The 26,933-nt window shown below is 39.5% G+C and overlaps 1 protein-coding gene across 5 annotated transcripts in view; it reads left to right on the top strand.

Annotated features, from left to right (window-relative positions):
• scalloped (TEA domain transcription factor 1 homolog scalloped) overlaps positions 1 to 26,933 on the top strand; it is a 253,550-nt gene that overhangs the window by 53,995 nt on the left and 172,622 nt on the right. For 2 of the 5 annotated variants that reach the window (XM_011501482.1, XM_011501485.1), the window contains one exon: positions 15,577 to 15,644. The exons of the other annotated variants lie outside the window; for them this stretch is intronic. In XM_011501482.1, the coding sequence (XP_011499784.1) occupies positions 15,590 to 15,644 (55 nt within the window). In that variant the 5' untranslated portion in view covers positions 15,577 to 15,589. Of the gene's footprint in view, positions 1 to 15,576; positions 15,645 to 26,933 lie in introns of those variants that run through there. 5 annotated transcript variants of the gene reach the window in all.

Below are 26,933 nucleotides of genomic sequence, written 5' to 3' on the forward strand. Positions count from 1 at the left end.
AAAAAAAAAAAGGAAAAACAAGAAAAGAAAACGTATATATATATATATGTAATTCATGTTCGCGGTGGATTTCTGATGCTGAAAGGGGGAAGCATCCCGTCGGAGGAGTAAGCGCTCAAATGTTGATACCGATTAGATATTTCAAAGGCTAGCAGCGTTTGGCTTGGCGACTAGGCTCCGATTGAATTTAACCGAGGCAGATTATGCAACAGCGTTGGAAAAGACGATGATCAATATAAGTAAGCCGAGTATTGTTTGGCAGATGGGAATTTGAGAAGCTTAAATGGGAGCTCTTGGGCGGTATCGTAAAGCGCGAACGGACAAGCGACGAACGGTGGTGGAAAAAAAATACGATAAGCGATAGATGACGATGCAGCAAAACAAAGAGGCCAATATCAATGGGCGCGCACGTATAAATGATGCGACGCGAGGAGGGTTGAAATTGAAAAGGCCCTAGGAGTAAAGTGTAGCAGTGAGATAAAGGAATAAAGGAATAAAGCCGTATATAGAGTGGAGTAAGTAGATATAGATAGTGATGAGATGACGGGGAGAGGGGGCAAGAGAGAAAAAGAGAGGCCGCACCTGCATGACGTCAGGCGGGCAACGGTACACGAACGACTACGAACGACGGCGGTGATGGTGCTGACGGTGGTGGTGGTGGTGGTGGTGGTGGTGGTAGTGGCGATGGTAGCGATGGTAGCGATGGTAGTGGTGGTAGCGATGGTGGTGGCGGTGGTGGCGGTGGTGGCAGCGTCCGTGCATGTATTTCATAATAATATACGAAATCGGGAGCTCTTTCGAGCTGAATGGAAGGCCTCGTATCGAGGGACTAGAGCAGCACGGCCATTACCGAATCCATCGGAGGACTTTTCAAGCTGCCTATGAGCGCACGTCGGTATCGAAGAGACGTGGTGGTGGTGGTGGTGGCGGCGGCGGCGGCGGCGGCGGCGGCGGTAGCAGCTCTTTTCTTCTCGAGCGATCTTTTTCCACTGGGACGCCTTATTATTTTACCGAGAGACTCGGCCCCCAACTAATGGGCCTGAATATCGGAGTTGGAGTGGGCCGGCTGCTCGAGAACCGCCCGATGCCGTTAATTAGTCCCGCACCCGAATCCGCGCGACGTGAAATAGCGCGAGAGTGCCGCCTCGATTCGCGCCCCGCCCACACCCACGTTAAACGACTCAATTTCTCGTCGAGTCATTATAAAATCACGTCTTGGCCCTTATGGTTTTATCAAAGTGCAAGCCCAGTCGAAGTCGCTTGCGATGATCGACCGCTAGTATTGGCACTTCGACCGAGGCCAGCGAATGACGCGACTTCCTGTACACGGCATTGGCTATTACAATTTGAAAATGCGAATGAAAGCGCAACGCGGCCAAGGCCGATAAGAATAACGGAACGACAAAAGTGCATACGTCCGGCCAGCCAAAAGTCCCGGAAATCCAAGACTTGGGCAAAGACGATCTCAGCTCGGCTCGACCGCTTGAAAGGATATAATGCATGATGGGCAAGAAGGGAGATGCAGGACGATAAAGGATAAAGGTGGAATGGAAGCACTGGCTGCGTTGTTGGGAAAAAGGCGCATCGGAGAGGGAGGGCATCGGCGGCTGACTCGGCGTGTTGTGCGCCCAGGTGCACGCGGGGCTCTTACTACCTGTGGAGGCTGCGCTCGATGGAAGTGGTCCATCCTCCTCCCGGCTCCCCTCTCTCTCTCTCGCTCTTCCTTTTTCCTCAGCTGGTTCTCTCGCTGGCATTGCGTGTATCCCCGTCGTTTAGTTCGCTTAGGCCGTAGCGCGCGGCAGAGGCAGACGCGCTTCCCTCTATACGTAGGTGCCTCCTTCCCGCACCTCTTTTTCACGTAATTAATGGTGTTGGTTACTTCTTTTTTCTCTCTTTTTTCTTCGACTACTACGTTCTTTGAGCAGTGTAATCGTTCGATCCCTTGATACTCGTCGATTTCCCGTCGAGTCCGTGGCTAATGTAATATTTTCATGAGCGCCACTGTTGTGTGCTCTTCGATAATTAAATAGAGCTATTACATGTTCGTGCGTCTCGTCTCGTTGTTATCCACCTTGCAGCCAAAGTATAGGATCGGGGACTGAAATTATGCCCATTATCGCATTCCGTGCGATTCGAGTCTTGCGGGACACCGAAAAAATACAAGTAGCGTCCTTTAACCATAAGATCCGCTCGTGTAACGAGCTGCGTATTTTCATTATAATTTGCGTCACTTTGGTCTCTAGATGAGCTCGACTAATGCGTCTACGTTTATTTTCCAAGAATATAATGAGTAATAGGTGACTTTAAACGAACGTGGCCCATTATATATTATATCCACCGATATAATAATTTCGAGGAGACGGAAAATCGATATTATTCGACGGACATTCAAATCTAAGGATTTTTCATTGCCGCTATTTCATTGCCAGCTTATTGCCGTAAAAATGTCAATTAATTTACCTTCCATTTTGCACGTACGATTACATGTGCATTACATACGGATCAGGTCGATTTGATGAAAAGGAGGAAATGCGTAACTCCGGTCCCACACTGAATATAAAAATAGATGAAAGAAACTCGTGTAAAGAGAAGATAAAAGCTGCGGGGGAATATCGAAGCAAATATTACGTACGACTTGATGAAAGAACCAGATGCCTCTAATCGTACTTTTCCGTTTGTTTTTTTGTTTTTTTTTTTTTGTTTTTTTGTTTTGTTTCTTTCGTTCGCTTTATTAGCAAATAGTTGTATTGTACAGCTGCATTGTCGAAGCGGGAATTTCATTCTCATTTAATGCAAACAAAAAGGTAAAAGATGAACACGATGAGAAAAAAAAAGAGAAAAATTTCAATATCGATCGGCGGTCCACTGCAGCGCACTTTAAGGCATCTCTTTCAAATCGTTGGGTCACGTTTATTATAAATCCCTCGATAATTAAGAAAATATCGCGCCACTTGCACGAAAATTGACAAAAAGTACGCAGGACGGCATACCAGAGGACAAAAGCCCCCGGTAAGCCGTACTCGCGAGTCACGAGAGTTGCATGTTCTACTAGGCTTGAGTGCCCCGTCTGTGAGGCGCATCATCGCACTGCAAGTTGGAGAAAGAAGTCGGTAATGAGGAAGGAAACAGCGACGCGTCCGCGAATACTCGTCAAAAGTGATTTTCCTCAGAGGCAAAGTACGAGCAAAAGAGCGTGTTTATGGTTTTCTGCGAGCTAGTTACCTGGGTGCGTGAATGTGTGCTTTCGTATACACGGGTCGAGTCGTGAAACCAGTCGTCGGAAGAGAAATCCGCGCTTTAACGGTACATACGTCGCTCATTATTGTTGCGCAATTCCGACTCCCTCGGGCGATTTAACCGCGTGGGCTCGCTCGCAAGTGCTTAGTACGACAAGTGGACGAGGCTTTTCTTTGGCCACCCCATCGAAATTCGCTTCTCCAAAGAGAGATAGAGAGGGAGAGAGAGAGATAGAGAGAGAGAGAGAGAGAGAGAGAGAGATGGGGGGGGGGGGGGGCCAATGGAACCCATGTTTGACGCTCGTCTAGTGTACTCGCGCGTATTATCGCTTTGCTCGCAACTCGCGACTGACCCTTCGCTTTGCCATTTCGCCGCACAGTCTATTCGCCTCTGCGCGCCTTGTGAGTGCTAAATTCAATTAACTGTCGATGCAGCGACGCAGCCTGAACATGGTAGTATATGTTATTATACCTTTTTTCGCGAACAATCCTTCAAGAATAATTATCGATCAATCCGATAAATCAAATTCTTCGAATGGTGTCGAATGAGGTGCCACGGGGAAAGGGACTGAGGGAGGGGAGAGTCTTAAAATGGCTGGTTAAATACTTTTGTATTAACGCGCAAGGTTGCTAAATGCAATTAAATTATTGACGAGTCTTGTTTATTAAATAACGGAGAGTGGTGATGTGTGCGTGCGTGCGTGCGTGTGTGCGTGTACGTGTGGTGGTTGGGAGAAGGGGGGGGGGGGGGGGGGGGGGGGGGTGGTGGTGGAGAACAAAAATTCAATACGTATGAGTGCGTTGGCATTAGCGCCAAGTCTTTGGAGATCCGCCCCTCGTCTTTACCCGTAACGTCATTTTACCTATAAAACACCCAGACATTTGTTTAAAATAAGGCAAATAAAGCATCGCTCTATCGTCCGATAATCTGGAACAAAAATTAAATTCGAATGGTATATTTAGTAGCCACTAGAGCTTTTAAAAAAGAAACGCTACGCTGTCCTTAAATATTTTTCGCCAAATACTCAAAAGGATGTGGAATTTAAATAATTTCCATGTTTGAAAGCGGCACGATGTTAGGATGATGTCTCTTATTGTTCTTTCGAGAGCCCTCGCCGTATTATATAGATGAAGAAGAAAGGAAAATTTTAAGGGGAGCGAGTCAGACAAAACTGCAGAGATAAAGGCTGAAAGGGCATGCGGGAGATGATGTACCGTCGACACGCAAAATTATTATTCATTTTTTCGCGAGCAAGCTGATATACCTGTACGAGGGACGACCCTTTTAATGAATAAAAATGTTTTTATAATAATGTTGTGAAAGTTAGGGGGCTCTTTTCGATAATTTTACATTTTTTCGAAGATTGCCTTTCGGTTTAAATGAGCACGCGTTCGCTTTGTGAAAGAAAAATGTTGAAAAGCAAATTCTAACAATTAGGCCTCGAAGCCTTTGATTTATGCCATTGAGCGCATATTAAACTTAATTGTACGTAGTTATTGTTTTATGGCGATGGTAAAATACTTGTGTTTATGTTATACTTAAACATAATTCCAGTATAATAAATTGTACGTGTAATCTGACAATAATATGCGAAATAAAAATACATTTGAATTGACTTAATTCAACTTTGAAAGAAAAAACTGTTGACGCTGACAATTGCCCGTTTAATTTATTATTAGGAGCAGTGAACTCTGATATTACTCAATATACTAATGCATAGAGCTACTCGTGTTACTTTACTCAAATAAATTTTTAATTAATAATGTAATTTACTCGCCAAAAGAAAATCATGATCATGATCTTTAATATACGTTGAATTAACTTAGCCAATCTGTAATTGTAAAAGAAAAATATAAAGAGAAGACCGAAGTAAAATATAAAATAAAAAAAAAACAAAAAAACAAAACAAAAAACAAACAATAAATAAATATTTACTTCATGTAAAGTTGGATGGAAATATTAGTTATTTCAGAATTGTGCTCTTTAGTTTATTCAAATGATGAAAAAAAGATATTTTAATAATACATTACTGACAATTACAGGCTTAGTATCGATTTTTACAATATCAGAATTACTCAAAAATAATTTATTCCTTATATAAAATTACCATTCTAAGTATGAATAATAATTTTATATCAAGAATTATTATATCAAATAAAATAGGATTGTTCTATAGTCGTAATTCTAGATTAATAATTTATGATTATTAAAAGACGTGGACGAAAATTTTAAAGCAATATCGTATTTTCAAAATTTATCTGCTAAATTGTTTGTGCAAGTGTCACGGGTTGTAAATTCTCGAGTACTTTTCACATTTTCCAAATGAAAATTTTTTAAATTCTTACGATTAGAATTAGTTATTCATAATCTAAGCATTAAGATTGTATTAACGAAATGTGCATTTTAATTTGTCCCCTACAATTTAACATTAAAATATTTCAGCTAATAATGTAGTGAAGTTGGTGATATATCATTTCATTATTATTATGAATAACAAGTCGCCTAAGATTCTTCGCAATCAAAAGATTTTTAATTTAATTATAGAAACGCTCGTATCCATATGATAATACTATTTTTTCTTCCCCTATCGCAAACATTTTCTTTGATAATATGAGCAATAAATACGATGTCAAATAAGCCGATTCTATTAAAAATTACAGCAATCATTTGTGGACGCATCCAAGTATTTGGTGCCACAAGTACACGGTCGAATAAGTTAAAATTTTTCAAATCTGTAAGCGCAATCAATTAGCAAATAGAGAAGAGAGACGGAATCGGAACGAAAACCTGACTATGATGTGTATAAACCGAGTCTGCAGGCCAATCAGCGCCTGTTTGTCTCGAGCTCAGAGCCATTGTCGTTGGCGTCATAGTCGCCATCTTCACCTCGTCGGCGGTCAATCGGTCGAAGCGGATTTAAGCTCGACAATTGCCATGTATTAAGAGAAATTGTTGCTCGCGATAAGTTCTTGGTCGCTTTGATTGATCCATCATCCTTGTCCTCGGACGATTTACGATTAGACGTCAGCGACGCGCCAGTAGTCCAATAATAAAATGACGAACCGCACGTACGTACGTAGAAGATATTGTTAGCGCGCTCGCGAGAGAGAGGGATATATATATATATATATATATATATATATATATAGAGGGAGTGAGCGATGACGAGTGTGAGGGAGAGGTGACGGAGACAGAGATAGTTAGACAGAAAGTGGAAAATTGCTTTCTCGGTCAACTTAATGACTGTTGTCACCCGAGGAGAAGAGTTTGTCGGGTAAGTTTGTAGGCGTCAAATGACGAGTAAGAGCCGTAATACGTGATAATTAGATTTTCAAATAACTGTTGCGTTTCGGCATTGAGGTTATTATCTCTTTTGGCGTATTATATTAGAAAGATATTTTTATTTTTTTTTTTATTTTATAGACTGTCAGTATTCGCGTAATGTATCGTGATATCGTTGGATCTAATTTAATGATTAAATTAACGATTGAATTTATCGCGGCTTTGTTGCGGCATTAAATTCATTCGTCTAAATTAAATGTAAGAGTAATGGGTTATGAATTATGGTGAATATGTTTCAAAGGATTTATTTATTCGTATAGATAGGTAGATTTGATCGATTATGGATATATAGAATTACACGCCCGATATTGCTTAAATTAGAACTTTGATAGGCAGTGGTCGTGTGCTTAATTATCTTAATCTCTTAATGGTAATAGAACATTCAAGTCTAAAAGAAGTAGCATCGATTGTACCCAATGACATGTAGGATCCACAGATTTTGCTCCAATGTCGTTTATGTATATTGTAGGCTACGTGGCAGGACTCATGGATAGGAAATTCGTATTCAAAGTCTAATCTGATATTGTTCGCTCGTGCATTTATTCGACTTTTGTATGCCAACGCAATTGGCACACACCAAATTGTCAAGCGTCTATCGCGATCTTCGGAAGCATATCATCGGAGCGTGCATAACTGTTTTTCAAAAATGTTTTTTTTTCCTTGGATATGCAAATGCCCAGACCTTGACTATTAGTCCCATAAATTCTTTGGCAACCCATATCGATACATTCGCCTCTACGGAATTCGTCGTTGTGTATACTTAGCCAGACACGCAGTTTGCGGTAGCCGGTCATTTCTGCAATAGCTTTTCTGCGAATCGTAAAGTCTTAAAAGCCCTGTTTTCGAGCCGAGTTCGAAAATCAATGATTACGAGGCAGAAGCCAGGGTCTACGTTAATTTCCCGTTGTGTGTTGGATCTACAATCTTTCGGATAGTGTTCGTGGAAAGGAAGCAAAAGGAAGGGATATTATTCCGAATTTCTAGGACACGCGCATAAACAGTCTCTCTATCTATCTATCTATTTCTCTCTCTCTCGCTCTCTCTCTCTCTCTCTATCCATCTACCTCTCTCTATCTATCTATCTATCTATCTATCTATCTTTTATACGCGCGCGCGCGCGTATACGATATATCTATCTCTATCCATCTGTCTCTCGACAATATCCGGAGAACAAATTCCGCTGACCAAGTTATTGCGTTCGTCCTTTTTTTGACGATCCGTAGTCTTTCGTCTCGTGGCGGAGGAGAGCTTAGAATATGCGTATAATTGGATAAGAATTGGGTTGAGATGGTGTAATTTCCAATAGTCTTTAAGATGTATTTGCCTTCGCTATTGGATGCACAAAGCTGGAATTAGAGGGTAAAACGGGGGATTCACTTTTCTTGGATTTCTTTGGAATGTGATTCCCCGTACCATATTTAAGTTAATTCTTACGCACTCATTTAGGCGCCTTTAAATTTTCTTAAATCTTCCTTTTTCGTCTCCTATTTTCCTTTATTTTTATCTTTCGCCTGTTTTTTGTTACTTGATTGTTGTTTGTTGCCTATTTCTTGTTTGGTGCTTTTGTTAAATACTTCAAAAAGTAAAGGCACTTTATTGTTTGCTAGTTGGGATCGTGTTTGCGAAACCCGTCTCCATTTCCTTCATTGACACGCGAAATTAATCATCGTACATGCTATCCTTACGAGTACGCTTATTTATCATTATAAAATCAAATCAATTGTATTGGGATGGCGGAGTAGGGCAATTCATGAGGAATAAATCAATATTAGACAATTGTTATTAAACATTATTATCGTTCCGCGTGACACCTCGAATCTTTCAAATTTAAGGGTGCGATATCGATTGTCGATTAAACCAAGTCGAATTTAACGATTTTTCATTCGATTACGCGACAATAATCCATTATCGTTGTAAAGAATGATATTCAGAAAGCGCGAGAGGATGGGCCTTAAAGGATTACTGGCTAAGCCGGATTGCCGACTATATTTGCTCGGGTGACAAGGGACATGTGGGGGAAAGTTTCCGCTTCTTGGCCAAGAGTTGCGCATATTTACATACCCGAAAAGAAAGAGCCGTCAGCGCGATTGCGTACCCCGGCTGTTCCTCAACAATGTCACGCAAGGGTCGTGCTCGCGCGCGCACGCGCATTGACGCCGCGTCATCGGGGCTCGGTTGTTCCGGCGGTGCCACGTCCGTGAACGAACGACGGAACTTTGTGGTTTTTATTTTGCAATTGGCGTTTCGCGTGCGCACACCTTTTGCCACCTCATCCTCGGCGCTATCTCGTTTCGACGTGCTGATGCTGAAGCGCCAGTGAACGGATCGCCCATGTAGGATCTATTGTACCCCGGCCGTGCGTTACGTCGCACACAGTTCGCTTTATCACCGTTTTTTTCAGCGAAGATTACCGAAGCGAGCCGAGCGACATTGAGCATTGCGTCTTTATTGTCCATTTGCGATCCTCGGACTATCCGTGTGTTTGCCCCGACGAATTAAAAAAAACCATCGACGAAATGGAACATTGTGAAATTAATTCCCGGGGCTCTTTGTCGAGCCTCGTGGTTGCACGTTGCCAGTAATATCGGGTATCCTTTATTAAGTTCTTCTTGTATTATTGCGTCGGGGTCCGTCGATCTCAATGGACCCCGTTCAACATTGTACGACTTCTTGAATAGAAATGTTTTTCACATTCTTTTAAAGCTGCGAGTACTACTGCTTGAATTTCATCGGATAATATATCACGAAGTACACGAAGCAACCAAGTGCCTATCGATGCCTCACATCCTTCTCTGATTTATTAACGCTGAAGTGTTAAAATAGTACGGGGGATCGCGAATGCCCGAAGCATAAAAATACGCACGGTGGATCATCGCATAGGAATACAAGAGATACAATATCCCTCGGTTTCTAAAAGCTTTGTTATACAAAAGGGATTGTAAGTCGCTCGGGATCTCGAATAAACGGCCGATCAATTTTCATTACAGCTTCGTTCTGCACGGGGGGTGGTGCTGGTGGTGGTGGTAGTAGTGGTGGTGGTGGTGGTGGTGGTGGTGGTGGTGGTGGTGGTGGTGGTGGTGGTGGTGGTGGTGGTGGTGGTGGTGGTGGTGGTGGTGGTGGTGGTGGTGGTGGTGGTGGTGGTGGTGGTGGTGGTGGTGGTGGTGGTGGTGGTGGTGGTGGTGGTGGTGGTGGTGGTGGTGGTGGTGGAGGTGGTGGTAGTGGCGTTGCGCGGGGCGAAGCGGTGACGGGGGTCGCGGGTCGGGGGACGAGTGACGGGGGGGGGGAGGGGGGGGGAGAAGAGAATGAAAAGAAATGGACCTGCACACGGCTCCTCTACGCATCGACGCCGAGACTTACGATTTCTCCCCGAGTCGCGCATCGCCGGGTTCATGAGCCTCGGCTCCGAACGCCCGAGCGGAAGTTCTCGCTCGGCTGAGTACGAGGCTGTTGCAACGAGGCTACGGTGACGAGGATGAGGACGAGGACGAGGACGAGGACGAGAACGAGAACGAGAACGAGAACGAGAACGAGAACGTGAACGAGAACGAGGAGGAGGACGAGGAGAAGGACGAAGACGATGGGGGTGCTTGTCGCGTGAGAAACGGCCGTTCTTCCATTTGCACTTGGAGACGAGAGGTGCGCGGCCCACGCATGGACGGACGCCCACGAGTGCGAATTATGGGGAGGAAGCGACGAGGACCTCGCGCGATCGATCCGAACGGTATCTAGCGGGGTGTATGGCCCGTGGATGTGGAATGGCGGGGCGGGGGGAGGGGGGCACGGTTACACGGCTCCGTGCTCAGCTCGGGTACCGATTCGAGCGCGGCTCTCTTTCCGCCTCATTGGCTCGGTCCTGCCATTGTTTACCATTTTGCCGGATGCTGTAAAGCTTCGCGGACTACAGCGGTTTCGCATTATTTTTTTTAGCACGACGAGCACGGGGGTCCTCGGTACCGATATCCATTAAGGGCATCCTGATCAATTTGGAGCGCTCGAGGGAGATAAGCGACGATTAATGAGTCGTAGCTCTTGAATTGAAATTGCCGTGTTTTTATTGCCGCGCCGCAGTAATTCCTGTGCACGGGTATTCGTCAATTACTTGTGCTCCGTAAGGTGCGTCAAGGTGGTGCCTACCCGTGCCTTTCTTCCTTCTTAGCTCAAATTACGCACGACCTCCCTCGTTCTAACGTCCATGATTTTATTTCTCACTCTCTCTCTCTCCCTCCCCTCCCGCACCCCCTCGACAGCCCCCCCCCCCCAAACCTTCGGCTCCCCTTAAAAAATCGCACATTTTAAATGTAAACGGGCAGGGCTCGCTGTCTGGGATTATTAATCTCATTTTGAAATTCCAAAGAGCATAGTGGGAGGTAGTGGTTGGATCGTTGCTATAGTCTTTACTCTGTTAAAGAAAAATGAATAATGGCTCTCGCGTGTGCGTGGAATGTCGAAGAGCATTATGCCGTAAATGTTGTTCCATGGCATTATTTATTATTGTTATTATTTATTTATTTATTTATTTATTTATTATGGCTGTTAATATTGTTCAGTATTATTATCGTTGTTCTTTTGACTGTTATCATTTTAGTTCGTAAATGTTCATTTGATAAACTTTTAGCGTGTCCTTTTTTTTTGGGAAAATTCGAGCAAATACATATTGCAATGACCATTAGAACTTGAACAAAATGTCACCGAACGAACAATCAGGTCAATTAATTTTGATAAATATCGTGAAATTTAGTTTTTCCTCGTTTGTCGATCTGGCGATATCGCAAAGAATCAGAGAAATAAAAAAGCCACTATTTCCTTTTCAATCTAATGAATTACCATACACATTTTCTTTGTATAAACGTAATTCTTTATATTAAAAATATTTTTATTTGTGGATGTGTTATTTGCGCGGAGCCATTTGTAAGAGGGACAATAACAGGGTATTGAATTATATAAGCTTTCGCGATTCGATGATAATCCATTATTATCGTTGCGTACATTTTGCATGTCTCGAAAGTGTTTATAAAGAAATTTAAGCGATCATTATGTTTGATTTGCGGTGTTAAAATGGTTTAAAGGCAGCCTAACTTTCCATACCAATGAGTATATAAACACACTGTTTTGTAGCTCCCACTTTCCCAAGTCAAACGGGTATTCATAACAATGCTTTGTGTATTATATCATAAAAAATATTCAATTGTCCGTGAACGAGAGGGATAACGGGCATAACCTAAGCATACGGCAATGGTTACTGACTGACGCGCACGGTTGCCACACGCAAACGTAAACGTAATAAAACATAGAAAAACGTACAAAAACGTACAAAAACACACAAAAACATACAAAAACACACAAAAACACACAAAAACACACAAAAATACACAAAAAGATACACACGGAACAAACAGAGACGCATTGCTTGGTTTAGCTTCCACCTCGGCCGTAGTCTCGTTATGCCCATACTTTTGGGACAGTTTGTCGAGGAAAAGAGCTAATGAATAATAGGTGATTCATTAGTGCTCAAAGCATATCGGCGTTGAAAGTCTCTTAGTATCGAATTATCCGTAAGTAGATAAATAAGGCAAATAAGGTCCAAATACAGCGAATGCAATACTTATGAGGGTTAACGATGATATTAATTATTTCAGTCAAGACAGATTATCTAGCAGATTAGCTTAAGTACTAGGATTCTATGAGCGAAGCAGGAATAACTAATTTTCATTCTATGATGTACATTATGGTGCGCAAGATTTCATGGCCGTGTTTTGCGAATGCCAACATTGAAAAGTTCAGGCACGCTTTTTTCCTTTCGGTAAATGTGAAAAATAACGAAATACAAACATTCGTTTGTAATTTCATAAAGAAAATTAAGATTTTTACTAAGATGTATTTACATTTTATAATTAAAAAATTGTTATGGCTTTGAAGCAGATATTGGTAATGAGCTTGTTGGACACATCACCTGTAATTCGCCAATAAATGCTCGTAATAACTTTACACGCGAACACGAACACACACGAACACACATTATCATTATTCATTCGTGATAATGGAAGACGTGGAAGGCAAAGCTCTATTGAATAATATCGAACGACTTTTAATATATTATCCCCTCTATTTAGCATTGGAATTAATAAATCACAGGGTATACCGGATAAAATATAAAAAGATTATCGATACTCGGCTAATTCATATACAATTGTCTTTTTACGAAAGAAAAAAAGAAAAAAAAAAAGAAAAGCAAATATTATTCGACAGTTATTGGGAAATCTAATTAAGCATTGGCATTTTGACATTCGCTAGCTTTCCCTCGTTCTATGCCGGACGCATGCAAGTAAGTGTTTGCGCTGTCAAAAATATAAACGCGTTGGCCTTTTCTGCAGATTACTCTCTGCCTACAATCTTTGCTATCACAGTCAAGTTAAGCGCTTGATCGTTCAAGCATTTTGTGTACTTTGTCGAACACTATCTCAGCAGAAGCAGCAGTTTTCCGTTTGTCCGGACTTTATTTACCCTTGGTAGTTGTACAACTTTGTTCGCAATCTCCAAATCTCCCTCTAACCATTAACTACGATCTAACTTACTCTCCGAACTACAAACGTACTTTACGTTTTTCTTCCACATGATTTCCGAGCATTTTAAACACGCGTTATTCGTGCTTTATATCGTCCAATCTATTTTCATTTTCCATAAGTCCTAACTACCGGGGTCCACGACACTTGCTTAGCTACCAACTGCTACGTCTAACTTTACAATGACTTGACAAGCAAGGGGCATCATCGTTAACGGCCCAATGAAAATCGAGAATACGTGCCACCTCACCCCCTTTACCCGCAATCCACCCACACACGCGTACGACTGCAGGTAATTTAATTTTTGCCTGCTTTTTAAAGTCAAATGGTAGGAAGCCGAGCGTTCGGAATGCAAATGCAAAGTAATAATCATTGGCACAAGGGACTTACTAACGATCTAACCGTTCTCTCGATCGGTTCTTAAGTGCGAAAGCCCAGCCAAGCTCTGCGGACGCGCGTCAACAACGCAGCGCAGTTCGCAATAAATCATAAATAACGAATCACCAGTTAGCACTCTCTCGATTACCGTAGTGTCGCCCGGGCGCACACACACGTGCACACACGCGCGCACGTACGCGTAAGCGCACGGACGGGAGCGTAAAAGCCGTCGTTACGTGCTGGCATTGAGGGCGGGTGCGCGGGCGGGTGGGGACCGTGGATGGGGTCGGTAAACACGAAGCGCAGCAATTGAAAGACGCGGAGATTCTATAAATCAGCGGAGCGTTAAAGAATAAATTGCGCGTAATGACCGGCGGAAGGGCCCCGGATTTGCACCGGACACAATGCGATTACTTTCGATTAAAGTGCTGCGCACTCGCAGGTTGCCCGATTCTGCGCACGCGTGGGCGAGTCGCGACTACTCGCGGAATAACGAGGAGCTCCGGGCCCATCGCCATTGTAGCTCGCGGGACTTCCTTTTATTCCCTTCGTTTTTCCTCGGCTTTTGCGGCTCCTCGGGGGCCTTGCTTGCTGTTCTTTATTCACCGAACGACGACGGCTCCGGTCGTCGTCGACAACCCCCTCCCCACCAGGCAGGCAGGTAGGCAGGAAGGCAAGTGGGAGGGAAAAGATCATTTGCTTAACGATCGGCAGCGAATTAAAACTTCATTAGCGTTAATTGTTGTGCAGCTTTGCGCGGTTTAGTCCCCTTTATCGGACGCTGCCGTACGGAACGAGGGATCGGTGAGATTCTTGCGCATGCTCGCGTGAGTGCGAGCACGAAGGAAGTTGTGATTGTAGTTTGCAATTAACGTTCCTTTTATTTATGTGGGTCACACGGAGGAGGTGTTTTAAAATTGAGATTCTTCCTGGATGGAAAATGGTTGCATTGGCATTTCATTTTCTCCTTGTTGCCTGATCTCCGATGCATGAAAACGTCTGATTTGCTCCGCAGCATTTGTTTTGTATGATATTAAGTTAGGCCTATCTGATGAACAGTCGAGTATTAATTCTTTTTATTTGCCGGCCGTATTTCCGTCGCGGGATTTTAATTGATGGGGGGAGATTGACGTACGCTTGGTATACGGGAGCTTCTAATCACAGTGTAGAAATTGATGCCTCGTGGAGATAGCACATCACGTCACATAATTTTCAAATTTAATGCATCGCTAAAGATGAATTTCCATACATTCGTAAGCGTATTTTATATGTGAAATGATTTTGGCAGGCAATTAGGCATCCATCCTTGTAATATTGATTCATAATTTTTTAAAGTTTTTAAATCCTGCTTAAAAGTAATCGGTGGGTATTATAAAATCATCGTATTCTTCTCTCTCTCTCTCTCTCTCTCTCTCTCTCTCTCTCTCTCTCTCCCTCCCTCTCTCTTTTAAATCAGCTGCAGGCAGCATGCAAGAAAATACGAAAGATTAAAGGAAATATCAAACAAGCATGTAAAAAAAAAAATAATCAGTGATTTTTTGTTATATATATATATATATATATATATATATATATATATATATGTATCTATTTTTGTTGTTTTTGTATAAAAAGGAAATTTTTTCATAAATAATAGAAATGTATAGAGGAGATATGAGATTTGGAATTTCTTCAAGTTGATTTGTACAATCGTTTGAAAATCCAAAGACGAAAGTAAATGTTCAATAGCGTTTGAAGGAGAGCGATATCTGTCGCCATTTTTTAAAAAATCAAAATGCACACGTGCTGCTTCATCAACATTGCCAAATCAATCATTTTAAGAATTTTTGATAAAAATTGAATGGCACATTGTACGCCAAGATTTCCTTTTTTAAAAAGAAAAATTTAAAAATTTGTATTACATTCTCGATTAGGCCGCAGCCATCGTAGAATAATTTTAATGGGCGCATGGTGCATTCAATTCTACCATAACCGACCGACTAAAAAAATTATATTACGCAATTATCGTGATATTTTGTTAATTAAAATTTAATAGATGTTTTTTATTTTTATGTTGTAGGTAAGTCACGAAGATGTTCCAGTTTCTACCATTAAGTAATACATCCGTAGCAACACGTCCAGTCACAGGTGACGTAGGCAAACTGAAATTAAACATAAAACAAAAGTCGATAATTATTAATGCCCGATGGGATAAAGGAATAATATAGAAATAATTTTTTTAACTATTTACATATACGTGATGAAGCTATTTGATAAAGCGAATAATGTCCTATTAATTAGCTCGTATAAATCAGTAATGATTCGATTTTGATAAAGCATTTGAAAACTGTTGTAACGAGCTTTAACGATAGTTGCCATGGCAACGTATCATTAATTTACGAGAATAATCGTACGTTTATTATCGTGTTAGAAATTTTATCCAATTAAGTATTAAAAATTGTATTATCTATTAGTTTGCAATGGAGAATTTTTAATTATTCGGCGTATTATTTGGAAAATGATCTTTTAATTGGCGATGAAACGAAAGCTTTAAATGATCATTAAAAGAAAGTAAATCTAAGGGTAATTGCTAATATCCGGATAATTACCTTACAAGAATACTTTCATCGCGTAAGTAGGAACTTTTGTGAATGCAGGTCCAAGTATTTAAATATATTAAAATCAATGGGATTTTGAATTAATTAAACATTATACTGGCTTATCGGACGAAACGCAGCCTTCCATTATCGAATATATAATTTTTATATATAAAACTGTTGCATATCATTGATATTTCAGACTTTCAATCAGCCTTAAAAATGCAAATGAAAACGCTATTTGCAACGTTACAATCATATCCGTTTCGTATAGATTTTTTAATATTTTATTTTAATAAGTACGTAATCCGTACGAATAATTTACGTGCTAATATCACGGTTCATGATACTCCAACTTTTTTTTTTTTTTTTTTTTTTTTTTTTTTTTTTTTTTGCAACCGAAGTCGAATTAAAGCATTTCATAAGCGAATAGATGTAACAATTAATAAAAGGAAAAAGAAGAAAAAAACGAATAAAAGACGAATAAATTCGATTCTTATTAATTAAATTGCAGTACTTTTGTAAATTTTACCATCGCCTCTCAGCCCATTCAAAGTCTTATTCAACGCGCACTGTGGGTGAAGCAATCATAATTAACACCATTAATCTACCCAAGTACGAAGTAAAAGATTACGCCATTGCGTTCGTTTCTTCGCCCCGACAAAATCGAGCGTACACGGCACTTTTCCATTGAAGAAAGATTTTTTTTTCTTTATCCTTTATCCACTCGGCTGTATGAAGCGAATCTCGAAGAATTCAGAGCTCGCCAACGGCATGAAAGGTTTCGCGCGGCAGAAAGGAATACAAATGATAAAAAGTAACATCCCGATTAAACTGAGAATACGAACGGGAGAAGAGCGTACATAATAAAATTAACAACAACAATAATAACAACAGCAACAATGATGTTCATGATTGTGAAGGACGACGATGATATTTATAATAAAAGTTATAATAACAGCGGCAGCAATAATGGTAATTATAACCGATATAAGCAGAATAAAAGTATAGACGCGTTGGGTTTCCGTATAATGATAGTAATCGCGGCACCGTTTTGCCGATGCTGCAAACAAGTTTCTTATGTTTATTTCACGGGCGTACTTCCGGCCGAGCGATGAGTGCGAAGTACGAATAAAGAAAGTTAAACGCGCACGCGGTCCAAGTTTTATGCACGTGATGCATCATCGGATTGTGCGGCATTCGTTCGGCCGAGACTCTTAAATCTTCTTAAGTGGGCGAATGCGGCCCAGATGAAAACAAAAAAAAAACAAACAAAAAAAAACAAACAAAAAAAACAAAAAAAAAAACAAAAAAAAACAAAACGACAACAAAAATAAGTAAAAAAACAAAAACAAAAACAAAAACAAAACAATAATATGGGTAATCGTGGAAAATACTGGGAGCCCTGTACGAATGGTTAATAATATATTCGCTCGTCGCGTCGCGTATCGCGTATCGCGTGCACTTTCATTCTATTCGACGTGTCGAATTTGTCGATAATAAACACAGCACTCACCGGGCCGATAAAAAAGCCTTTTACAATCTACAAAAAAGAAATTATTTATATTTTACGAATTGTCCTATAAAATGAACGTGCATTATTTTTACGTAGCTCATGTTCGCTTTTTTACCGATGCAATTTCACGCTTCCACGTGAATGCGCAGCTCGGCTTTGTTATAACATTAATTTTAATGCTTAGCGCTGTTTATTGGACAGCAGAGCTAACATTCGTTGTAACATTCGAAATGTTCAAAACCGTGTCTTGCGCTATTTAATAATGCAATAATAGCGACGGTCTTATTTTTTGTTGTTGTAGTTTGAGATTTTTACGCGCGCGAATAATCAACGAATGCATTTAACGGTAGCGTACGTACAATCATGATAATTGTTATGGAATTGATTGGGTCACGTAATTATTTTGATAATTTCGAGCTGTAACGCTCCGGCTTTACATTAAAGGGAGCAAATTAATCTGAAAAGTCATCGAGTCTAATTTCAGGAGAGCAAATAAAGCTGTAGGTTGAAAAATTTTTTTGCCTCTACTCTCGTCGCACAAATTGACGCAGCGCGCTTCATCGCTTCTCGACTTCGCATTTCCAATTTTAAGCCGAGGACAGACCGAAATCTCGTTCCTTGCGGACCCCGGCTACGTTTGCACTGAGTCGCAGTGAAAGGGTTGACGGGTAGGCGGGGATGGGGCATATAGAAAACGGGGGCCGGTGCCGCCGCTAAAGCTCTCGAGTAGATTCAACGAAATCCATTAAGGTGCAGCTCGTTCCGGCTGAAGACTTTGCGGAAAGCGCGCTGCGGGAAATAAAGCGAGATGGAGATAGTGTCGGTGAGACAGACGGACGGATGGACGGACGGGTGGACATCGAGGGAGAGAGGGAGGGAGGGAGGGAGGGAGGGAGAGGGAGAGAGAGAGAGAGAGAGAGAGAGAGAGAGCGAATGAAGCTCGAGTTGTGTGCGAAATTAAACGGTTCGTAAACTTCCGGGATACTTTGGCGCTTCTTGACTACCGTTGCCGGGGAGTTAAAGTCTGCGCTCGAGTGATGTAGCGACCGCAAGAAAAAGCGAGATGAGAGAGATACCGAGATGTGTGTAGTGACGAGAGCGAGCGCGAAATTTTCTTGCCCGATAGTTTGCCAAGACCGAGATCCTTTACGATCATTTGCGAGCGGCGAGAGTCCGCCATGTACGTTGGCGCGATGGTAACTTGTAACGAAAATTTTGAAGGACGATCGGTCGTAGGACGCGACACCGATCGCCAAGCTAACGGCGATTGGCCAAATTTCGTACAACTACTCTTATCTCATTAATGCCTGAATAATACTTAATACCGATACTATTGAAAAGCCTTACATAATCGGAGAGTATTAATCGTTATTTACTTAGTGCCGGTTGACGGCAATATTTGTCCGGATATTGAAATACTCGGTTGCTTTGATCGTTAGGTCAATTTATTTATTTATTAATCTAATTAAATGGATTACGAGTGTTTTGGTATGGATGTACGGCTGATTAACGGAAAGTACTCGTTAATCTCGTATCGACGATAAGTTAAGAAATGAGCCAATAACAGCTACTAATCGTATATAATTATATCGAAACGAATGGCAGTTCATTATAATTGCAAATTTTGTATTTGAACGTTTGTTTATGTGTTTGATCGTTTGTTCGATGTGGTTTTGATTTCGTTAGCACGAAGACGGTCTATAATAATTTAACGAGAAAATGCCATAGCACCATGAAAATTTCCCAACGCATGAGCGCGTATCATCATTCGTTAAATAAAAGTACGTTACGGGCCTTTACAAAAGCACTTGCGCTTATTACGTTAATCGGACGAACGAATCGGGCCCCATAACTCGTTCACGGTGCCACTGTCATTGAAAACAATTGCATTTGCAGTTTCATGGCAAAGTCCCTGTAATTTTCGCACCTCTTTATTCTAATACAACAATCCGAGCGCCACTGTTTACGGTATAAGTAAGTAAGTAAGGACGAAACGCACGCATCAATCGCACATTAAACCAATCATTCTCTTCGGAGTTACACATACACTTATCCGTAATTATCAATACGATTAATAAGTATGCAAAGAGCTTAAAAATTGGACGTCGATTATAGGAAAGTAATAATAATTAATTAGTAATGCGCTGGAGTGACAAGTGTTACGTGACGTACGTGCCGTGGATAGACAATTATAGGGACACACGGTTAAGCGTACATGGTTATTCTAACGAATTTTGATTTTGCAAAAGCTTATCAATTTCCCAGGATATCCGGCCACTCTTACCGATTATTCACTTTCAACCCTCCATTCTTTGAATTTCTTCAATGACGAATTCCTCGATCATCCCTAATAGAGCCCACGTTTACCGCGCAGTCCTGGAATGTCCTGCCCATCGCGGCCTCGCTTCTTTGTTCGCCGCTCGCCCGTGAAAATGCGAAAATCCGGGACAAAAGTTGGAGTGGGCGTCCAGCGGCGGGCGTACTACCACCGAGAATACGCTAAAATCAATCACGTCGCTTCGTGATTCGATACCGCGGTCGCGGAGGGTCGGCGGTGGTGGTGGTGATGGCGTTGGGGCCGGGGGGAGGGATGGGGAGGGGGTATGGAAGGGGAAGGCTCGATTTAATGCCGCGCGATCGGTCCTCTCGTCGCGCGATTTAATATCGGGAGCTCGCGGAAGTCGATCGGCTCGCGCAAGCGCGCGCGCGCGCTAAACCCGTGGGTGGATTGATCCGTTTATAAACTAAGGGAGACAATAAAGTGCACGGATCTAGCATAGGCGCCCCCGATTTACGAGTTGCGTCGGCATCTGATTTGATTTTCCGCTCACCGTGCGACGAACGTCGCGATAAAATTGGAAATGGCGCGTTCTCTTCATACTTGAGCGTCGAATAATGATAAAGTTCCCAATGGCTTTTCGGCAGCGCTTAAAGTCTTTCTCACATCACATTTTTAGTTTCCCCCACCTCTCTGTATCGGTACGCGCATATATTTATGTTTCGCTATTTAACCGCAATTCGTTTGTTATGGTGATTCGCGATTGTCTGCGTATACGGATAACACTCGTTTATTGAACGTTTGTGCATAGTAAATAGGTAATACTTGGATAACGGCGGATATGAGAATTTAAGGAAAAAATGAAAGAGCGCTGCTGTGAAAAGGTGGCTCGGGTGCTCGAGGAAACAACCAACTTGGCTTCTTCTATATTAAAATACTTCGACATGGTAGAATCCACGGTGGCCGACAGCCACGACAAGACATCATCATTATCATTTAATAATTTTGATAAAAACATCGTTTATTTAGTTGACGGCAATAATAATACTTTAGAGATTGGAGAATGTAGTAAGGATAATGAAAGATATCGCAGACTGACCTTATCGCGCGAGATCGTACGGAAATTGGCCGAGTACTGGTGCATTTTTTTATGAAGTAAGTACCGATAAAGCATGAGCTAGCTTAGCTAGCCCCAAACGTTTTTTCCCCTTCTCCGTTTCATCCGAGCCGAGGGAAAAGTGGGAGGTGAGGCCAGTCCCAAGTTAGTGGTGCTTATGGTCTTTGAAAAGCCTCGGTGACCTCGCGCACCTTCCTACGTTTCTTAGCCGAGCATTTGCCTTTCTCCTTTCATAGTCGGTCGTTAAATGCGAGTGGCGCTCGTCATGTGCCATCATCCCTCGATGGCACGTATCTCTCTCTCTCTCTCTCTCTCTCTCTCTCTCTCCTTCTCTCTCTCAGCTTTGTCGCCATTCGGAAATGCCCTTTTTCCATTACGGCTTGGCAAAGGGTCGTCCTTTACGGCGATGCCTTCTTTTGGCGTGTCCCTGCACTTTCCTCGGACGATGTCTTCTTTAGTCAAATTTCAACGAGTAATTTCCGCTGCTTTGTCGGATTTATTTAACACCGGCTATGGACGAGTTTTCTGCTCTCGCGCACCGAGGCTTCATTTCATTCCACTTTGTCCGATTAACTGTATATGCGGTAGTAATCTAGTGATGTATCGCACACTCGCAATACGATCTTGTAAAGAGTACAACGTTGTTCCTCGTCTTGGCGTGGAAGAAAGTAAAGTAATGTCATTTGGTAGGATGATGCCTTCGTGCACACCGGAAGAGGCAAATTGTCGTCAAATTTTATATAACGAGACGTCAAACTGCACCTTACTCGCCCGAATATTTTGACTTTATTGACTCGAGCGTCTCGACAGAGAAATTTTGTTGGACACCTATTGCCATGGGCGTCATGGGCGGCAAACTTAAAACTTACCTCTCCTAATTAGGTGAATTCGGTCTACCTGCGTCATTCGCAGGGTCAATGGCCCTCCACCAGCTCTATTTTTCTTTTTGCCGTCCAAGAGTACATTGGTCCGACAGACTTGTACTCGAATTGCGAATTTAAAATTGAAAAGCGAGAGCACGATAGATGCGGTGATCGCGTGCGAGCGAGAGACCGACTCGGGATCGGGGAAGTGAGAGGGGATATAGAGACGTCGCCGAGCTCGTAGCCCCGTTGCAATAAATCTTGTAGGCGGCCGGCAATACTTTGCCAGGTAAATTCTGCCTGTCCATGGAGCGCGCGAACGTCGAGCAGTCCAAAGTGTTTGGGAGCTATGGGAGCTCGTGGCGCGTTCACCAGAAAACAGGATTCCGTTTTTTCCCTCTTCTCTCTTTCTCTCGCGTTTAATTTATTTTGGGCTCTGATAGTTTCTCGGAAAGTAGCTTAAAGTAGCACTTGATTCGTTTTCTTCTCTACGCGGCATTAATCGAAGATGGCTTCCTGAATGAAAATATTGCCCGCTACCTCATTTAGCGCAGAATTCGCGGGTTGATGTCAATTTTTTATTCTCAGAATAATACAGATACTAATAATAAATTGTTGGGATGATTACTAATATTTATTATTTTATCGATTTCTCGGTAAAATTTCAGTCACGATTGTATTATTGGAATTTATTCGAACATTGTTGATTATAGTATAAAATCTGAGATTCTAATGAAGATTAGTGTTAAAATGGTGTATTGTATGACAAATACTGATAAGAATTCCAAATATATCTAATCAATAAAGTTTAAGTAATCTGAAGATTATGTACCTTGCATGTTAAAAAATAAAAAAAAAAAAATTGATGTCTTTATCATCGTTAGTATGTATAATCATTCATTACGATAAAGGAATTTATGTTATTATGTTAATTACGTTTGTGTTATATTATGTTTTGAAAAATGTTGACCTTCGATCTCGGCCATAAATACCATTTCAATCTTTGTGATTTATGTTATCATATAATTTCATCCAAAAAAAAAGAAAAAAAAAATGAATTTTATTGTTAAAATTAGCCTTGTTAATTTGTCAAAAATTCTTGATTCATTGAATACGCAAACAGAATATATTACCAATGAAATTATATAAATTTTTATATTTAGGAGATTCAATTTTTTATTTGTGTTATTAAATACAAATTTGTTTTGTACATTCGCAGTAGGGAACTGTCACTTAAAAATACATTTTAAAATTTTGAAATTATATACTTGAAGACTACTACTTTCGACGATAGTATTGAATATATTGAATTATACGTTATGTTTAGTGAAAAAATTAACTTCTTTGATAGAGTAAGATGTTGTGATTGAAGGAGAAGACGATATAATTGGTAGCTGAACTATAAATATGTCTTGCCAAAATTTAGAGAAAGAAATCTATCTAATTCATTGCATTAGTTTATTCTCTCAAACAATTTCCAGCTGATTGCGTATATTATTGTTTCTTATCAATTCTTCTTAACTTTGTATTTAAATCTTTACGCCAAATCATTAGTAATATAACTTTAAAGAATCATTCGAAATTTGAAATTCATTTTTTAAATAGGAATATTAATTTTCGAATTAAGTGTTGATTTTCTAATTCAATTTAAAAATCTGAAATTATATTGTTTTTTCATTTAAAAAAAAAAAAAAAAAAAAAAAAAAACCCCAAAAAAAATAAAAAAAAAAAAAAAAAAAAAAAAAAAAAATCCCAACAAATTTAGAAATCAACGTAATCATAAATAATATACCTTCAAGCCAATATTGCTTGTATATTGTATACTATAATTGACTTTATTATAAATAATATATCGTTATTATCTGGAAAATCAATCGAAAGTTTTTGTTTTATATATTTGAAAAGATTCTTAAATTCATATTCGATTTGACTAGAAATAGGATATTTGATATTTATATTGGTAAACGCTTACTAAAAGCTTTTCTGATCAAAGTGTATGAAACTTTTAGCTCTCATTTAAAAATATTCTATAACTTTCAATGCTCTTTTCTTAATATTTTTTATTTAATCTTACTTTTATAACGAATATTAAGATCGCGAAGACGTTTAATTAAAGTATTATTTTCTTAAAGTAATTTGATTTTCATAAACTCCATGTACAAATTACATTTACACCTGACGTTGCTCTTATTTTAAAAGTTCATCTGTCAATTATTGTGCACATAATAATTGTATAATTATAACAATAAAATATTACTTTATATTAAAATTTCAGTTGATTTAAAATCTCATATACAGTGATTAGAGTTTTTAGATAAACATTAGTACTCCGAACCTTGAGGTGTTTGATTACAATTACAATCTTTATATCGACTATCTTAAGTATGAGAAGTAAATCAGTTATTGAGAGGCCCACTATATTTACTTTATGTACATACATGCATGTACAAGGTTCAATTTATTAGAAATCAATCGCACGAAATGGCTGTTTTACCTTATAGGCTTGATAATTTTAGATTAAAGTGTTTCCGATGAATAACGTTAAAATGGAATAATAAGAAATCGAAATTTGTTATTAATTCGACAACAATTAACCATCTTAAAGTATCGTGTAATATTGTGTAAAATATTGTATTTTCTTGTATGGTGTGTTAATAATATTGTTCTTAATAGCAATTAATATTCATATTTATCCGGTATCTAAAGCTATGAGATATTAAAGTTCCTCGTTTTCAATATCATTTCACTATTTTCTAAAGCCAATTTATTGGATATTCTATTTTTGATGTCATTTCAGTTTTTCAATATCGGACACACTTTCACTGCGACGTTATTTATCACCAAAATTTAGTCCTTTAATAAATACCGAGTACACCGACACTTGCTTTTAGTTTTTATAAATAATTTACGAGCATTAACAGATAATTGCACGTTCGCTGCTTTCAAAGAATTCAAGATTTTCAAAAACAAGTAAGACGTTGATTTAAATTGAAACTTCAAAGACATACGAAAGTATTACAAAACAAAAAAAAAAAAAGTCGTAAAACACGTGTAATTAAAAATATAACATAACATGTCTTTACAAGCCATTGGTATTTTCCCATTTACTGTATCGTCAAGGGAATTGAAAAAAAAAATACCGCACACGGTAAAATGATCGGAACAGCTTTATTTAAAGAAAAATCTTACCTACGCGAGACATGAAGATACACGCGTATGTATTATTCAACAAGTCTGACGTTAACTTTATTCGCGTAATCTTGACGAAACTGTGATTTAAAAGTTACGGATCGTCCTCTTAAGGTAAATCATATTATTCAGAAATATTATGTGCGCGCGTGCGTGCGTGAGTGCATGTATGCGTGCGCGTGTGTGTGTGTGTGTGTGTGCGCGTGTGTGCGTGTGCGTGCTTGCGTATAATAACATGAAACAATATGTATGTAAAAATAATGTTGTTAATTATCTTGCGGTTTCGAAAGTGCTACTTATTGTTCTTCAATGAATTAAAAAGGATAAATACAAAATATTCGGCACTTTTGCATGCTGCTCACTTTTGTATCCTTTTGCTATTTGAAAATACCTAAAGAGCGCTTGTATTACAGGAAATAAAGACATGATTCATTTAACCGTGCAATGCTAGTATAAATCAGTGCAAATATCGCGTCAACTTATCGCTTTTTTCATGTTATAGGCTTACATCGAAGATTGACTTTTACTTTTTGCATTTACGTATCGCAAAACCATGTTATATGCTAACGGCAGGACTAAAAATGAATGATTAATCGAAAGAATCCCCCCCCCCCCCCCCCCCCCCCCCCCCTCCCCCCCCCCCCTATCACCGTCTCTTTTTAATATTCTTATTTTATGCCATTTAAGCGGCTTCAAGGCAATGTCTTGAGAAATGAGGAAGTTGGATTTGAAGATAAATTTCCGAGTTTATTTAAATTAAATAAATCGTTGATAAACTAGGCTTGAAAAGTTTGTTATATTACTAAATACAAACTTTTTTTTTTTTTTTTTTTTCATTAAAATGTTTCTAATTATAGAACGAATATCCCATGTTTATAACTTCGAATCTGATATTATAAAATATTTTCATTAAAAATTAACATAATAAGAGGAATTTGGAAAATCCTTGACGTCAATTGGAGGATTTGGACAAAAAATCGGAATTCCCCTTTTTAAACAATTGAATCCAACCTAATCAGGTGTAAACAAAGAGATATTTTTAAATATATAAATTCCTGAAAATCTTCTTCTTCTTTTTTTTTTTTTTTTTTACATAAAAAGAATAAACGTAGCGATTAAGGATTATTATTCGAAAACACAAATACATTCAAAATTTTTATGATTATGCTCATTTTAAAATAGTTTGCACAAGCGCTATCTTATTAAAAAACGATAAGTGATAATTACCCTGTTGGCAAAAATATCTTTACGTAAATATATCTACATAAATAATGAGAGATCTGTATATAAGTTATTAAGTGCATTAGGGGTATAATAAATTGTAGTTTGACTCAAAAATGATTTTTAATATACCGTAGGTTAGATATTTAAAAAATTTTCTTTTAATAGTTAATTATTACGGAGCAAGGATTAAAAAAATACTGCGATTAATAAAATACATATGATTTTATAAAAAGTGTATTTATAATGCACTGTAGTGGTCAATCGTATGTATATTAATTCGAACGTACAACTAATCATGTTGTTATTCAATTTTATTTTCTAGTTTAATTTTGATAATAAAATATGGTATTTACATATTAATCAGTCTGGATTATTCATTATACATCATTAGTCTATTTATCATACACAAATCAATTAAGAAACGGAGCATATATTTTTACCCTTTTTGTATTCATAATATACAAAATACATAAAAATAATTTACCGTTTCAATTTGTTGTTTTTGTTTTTATTGATTCGCGCTCTTTTCTAAGTAAATATTTTTTTTAGCTTTGCATTGTATATTCATAGAAAATGCGCTAAACTTTAGAGAGAATAATCGGTATCATAAAAGTCATTTTAATTTTGCTATTTTTTTTAAATTTCGACAGCCA

Source organism: Ceratosolen solmsi, unplaced genomic scaffold (genome assembly GCF_000503995.2).
Source record: "Ceratosolen solmsi marchali unplaced genomic scaffold, CerSol_1.0 scaffold28, whole genome shotgun sequence".
In the NCBI taxonomy this organism is placed as follows: Eukaryota; Metazoa; Arthropoda; class Insecta; order Hymenoptera; family Agaonidae; genus Ceratosolen; species Ceratosolen solmsi.